The 3,144-nt window shown below is 57.3% G+C and overlaps 1 protein-coding gene across 1 annotated transcript; it reads left to right on the forward strand.

Moving 5' to 3' along the window:
* Nucleotides 1-463: 463 nt before the first annotated feature.
* LOC119301790 (aspartic proteinase nepenthesin-1-like) lies at nt 464-2,496 on the forward strand. Its single transcript, XM_037578768.1, has one exon. It carries the CDS (start codon nt 846-848, stop codon nt 2,307-2,309), a length of 1,464 nt encoding a protein of 487 aa, XP_037434665.1. The 5' UTR covers nt 464-845; the 3' UTR covers nt 2,310-2,496.
* Nucleotides 2,497-3,144: the final 648 nt, after the last annotated feature.

A 3,144-nucleotide genomic window follows, 5' to 3' on the forward strand; every position in this document is an offset into this window, starting at 1 on the left:
TCACTATTCACTACGAAGGTAGTAACATAGTCTAGCAAAACATGTATTCTCTCTGTCCCAAAATAAGTGTCTTGAGTCTAGTACTCCATTTATAAACTAATATAAGAGCGTATAAATCACTACTTTATTTATCTAAACGCTTTTATATTTCTTTACGGAGGGAGTACAACTTTGTATTAAAACTAATAAAAACTCGAGACACTTATTTTGAGATGGAAAAGGTACAGCACTGCTAGGCGGACGACTAATTTAGACGACCAGTGCACGACGATGAATCCCAGCCACCGAAACTCGTCCACAGCCCACACTCTGTTCGCTGGATTTATTGTCGTTCATGGATCGGCCACATGATGTCGTGTGTGGAGCAATTCCGGAAAAGGTATGTTACTAGTAGTGTAAGTTACTCTTCACTGTGACTAGTTTTAGATTAGGTTCGAATTAGATCCGGACATCGAATATCTGATCTCTTCTTGCAGGAATCCGGCGGCGCGCATTGCTAGGGCCCGAGCATTTCTCACCGGCATACCTTATCTATGCGGAGTTCCCATCTAAGTTCGGTGATCATATCAAGAATTTAGCCGTTATCTTAGTGGTGCCTGCGGTCGATGAGGTGCAGGTCGCCAAACTCTCTCCCTCGCTCGGCTCCACCTCCACACACCGAGCGATCGACCGGTGATGCCCGGCCCGGGGCCAAGAGCATTCCCCGACTTTGGTGCTTCGTCCACCATTGACAAGAGAATTTTCTAAAGCCGCCCGGACCATCATCGTCTTGGCCCTCGCAAGGTTGCTTTCCTTGCGTGCTTGCGTCCGGGCGGTGCAGGAAGGAATAAATCGTTCGTGCGTGGATGGATGGATATATATGCGACGCCTTGCCGCGCGAACTAGATATTCCAATTCGTTCGGGAGCTGGCTTGATCGCGGAGGGCGGCATGAAGCAGGCATTGGTGGCGCTGGCACTGCCGTTGCTCCTCGCCGCGTCGCTGTACGCCTCGACGCCGCCGGACACGGCCGAGGCCTTCGCCGGGGACGTCCGCGTCCGCCTGACCCACGTGGACGCCGGGAAGCAGATGTCCAGGCGCGAGCTGATCAGGCGCGCCATGCAGCGCAGCAAGGCGAGGGCAGCGGCGCTCTCCGTGGCGAGGAGCGGCAGCGGCCGTGTCGCCGGCAAGAGCGCGCAGCAGGAGCAGCCTGGCGTGCCGGTCCGCCCGTCCGGCGACCTCGAGTACCTCATCGACCTCGCCATCGGCACGCCGCCGCAGCCCGTGTCGGCGCTGCTGGACACCGGCAGCGACCTCATCTGGACGCAGTGCGCGCCGTGCGCGAGCTGCCTCGCGCAGCCGGACCCGCTCTTCGCCCCGGCCGCGTCGTCGTCGTACGTTCCCATGCGCTGCTCCGGCCAGCTCTGCAGCGACATCCTGCACCACAGCTGCCAGAGGCCCGACACCTGCACCTACCGCTACAACTACGGCGACGGGACGACCACGCTGGGCGTCTACGCCACCGACCACTTCACCTTCGCGTCGTCGTCCGGGGAGAAGCTCAGCGTGCCGCTCGGGTTCGGCTGCGGCACCATGAACGTCGGCAGCCTGAACAACGGCTCCGGCATCGTCGGCTTCGGCCGGGACCTGCTCTCGCTCGTGTCCCAGATGTCCATCCGGCGCTTCTCCTACTGCCTCACGCCCTACACGAGCACCAGGAAGAGCACGCTCCTGTTCGGGTCCCTCTCCGACGGCGTCTTCGACGCCGACGACGCCGCCACCGGCGCAGTCCAGACCACGAGGCTGCTGCAGAGCCGCCAGAACCCGACCTTCTACTACGTACCGTTCACCGGCGTGACGGTCGGCGCTCGGCGGCTGCGGATACCGCTCTCGGCGTTCGCCCTGAGGCCCGACGGCTCCGGAGGGGTGATCGTCGACTCCGGCACGGCGCTCACGCTGTTCCCGGCGGCGGTGCTCGCGGAGGTGCTGAGGGCGTTCCGCGCGCAGCTGAGGCTGCCGTTCGCGAACAGCAGCAGCCCGGACGACGGCGTCTGCTTCGCGACGCCGATGGCCGCGGGCGGGGGGAGGCGCGCGTCGGCCGCGAGGGCGGTGGTGGCGGTGCCGAGGATGGTGTTCCACTTCCAGGGCGCGGACCTCGAGCTGCCGCGCCGGAACTACGTGCTGGACGACCCGAGGAGGGGGAGCCTGTGCATCCTCCTGGCCGACTCCGGGGACTCGGGCTCCACCATCGGCAACTTCGTGCAGCAGGACATGCGCGTGCTCTACGATTTGGAGGCGGAGACCCTGTCGTTCGCTCCGGCGCAGTGCTGATGCGCGCGGGCGCGGCATGCGACCGACGTCCGTATATATGTATCAAAGCAGATGTGTAGCGCGCGCATGCATCAAACGAGAGCATGCGCCTCAAGGGAAGTTGTAATAAGTTTTACTAGCTAGTAGTAGGATTTAGGAAATGCTAATAAATGACCAATGTTTTTGTTCTGGCTATTAACACGGCAACAACTAATGGGGGTGTTTGTTTTCAGAGATTTTTTTGTGTAGGGACTAGAAAAAATATCTCTTAAAGACTTTTTTATCAAATGGGAGAAACTTTTTAGAGACTAAACTAGGCATTTGAGACTAAATGAAGACTCTCAATGAGAGTCTTTTTGGGACTTTTTGGGACTTTTCCAACAATGCCCCTCCGTGCACCCATTGGCCCGCCACCCCATGGGGTTGTTTGATTGTTATTTTTCTATATACTCGAGGCAACATGGTCATTTAATAACCTCTAGCAAGGGACTAGGAACTTTTTAGTCTCTGAAAACAAACAAGGAGGGACTTTTTAGGGATTAAGAACTTTTTAGTTGGGACTAGAAAAAGTTCTAGGACTAGAGAACCAAACACCACCTAAGCTACACGATGGTTTTTCCCAAAGAGGAGAATGAACTCCCGCACCTCCTCATTGATTGAGGGCATCTCCAAGCGCCACCCATAAAAAATCTCCCGCATCCATCCGCGGTTAGGAGGACCAGTCCGCGCACATGGATGCGGGAGGACGCCATCTAACCATAGCCGCATTTGTCCGTCAGCAAATTCAAATTCAAATCTACGTCGATTCACACAACGCACCGGATCACGCCCACGCCGGGTCGATCCCCTCCAGATG

Source organism: Triticum dicoccoides, chromosome 5A, assembly GCF_002162155.2.
Source record: "Triticum dicoccoides isolate Atlit2015 ecotype Zavitan chromosome 5A, WEW_v2.0, whole genome shotgun sequence".
NCBI classification, from domain to species: Eukaryota; Viridiplantae; Streptophyta; class Magnoliopsida; order Poales; family Poaceae; genus Triticum; species Triticum dicoccoides.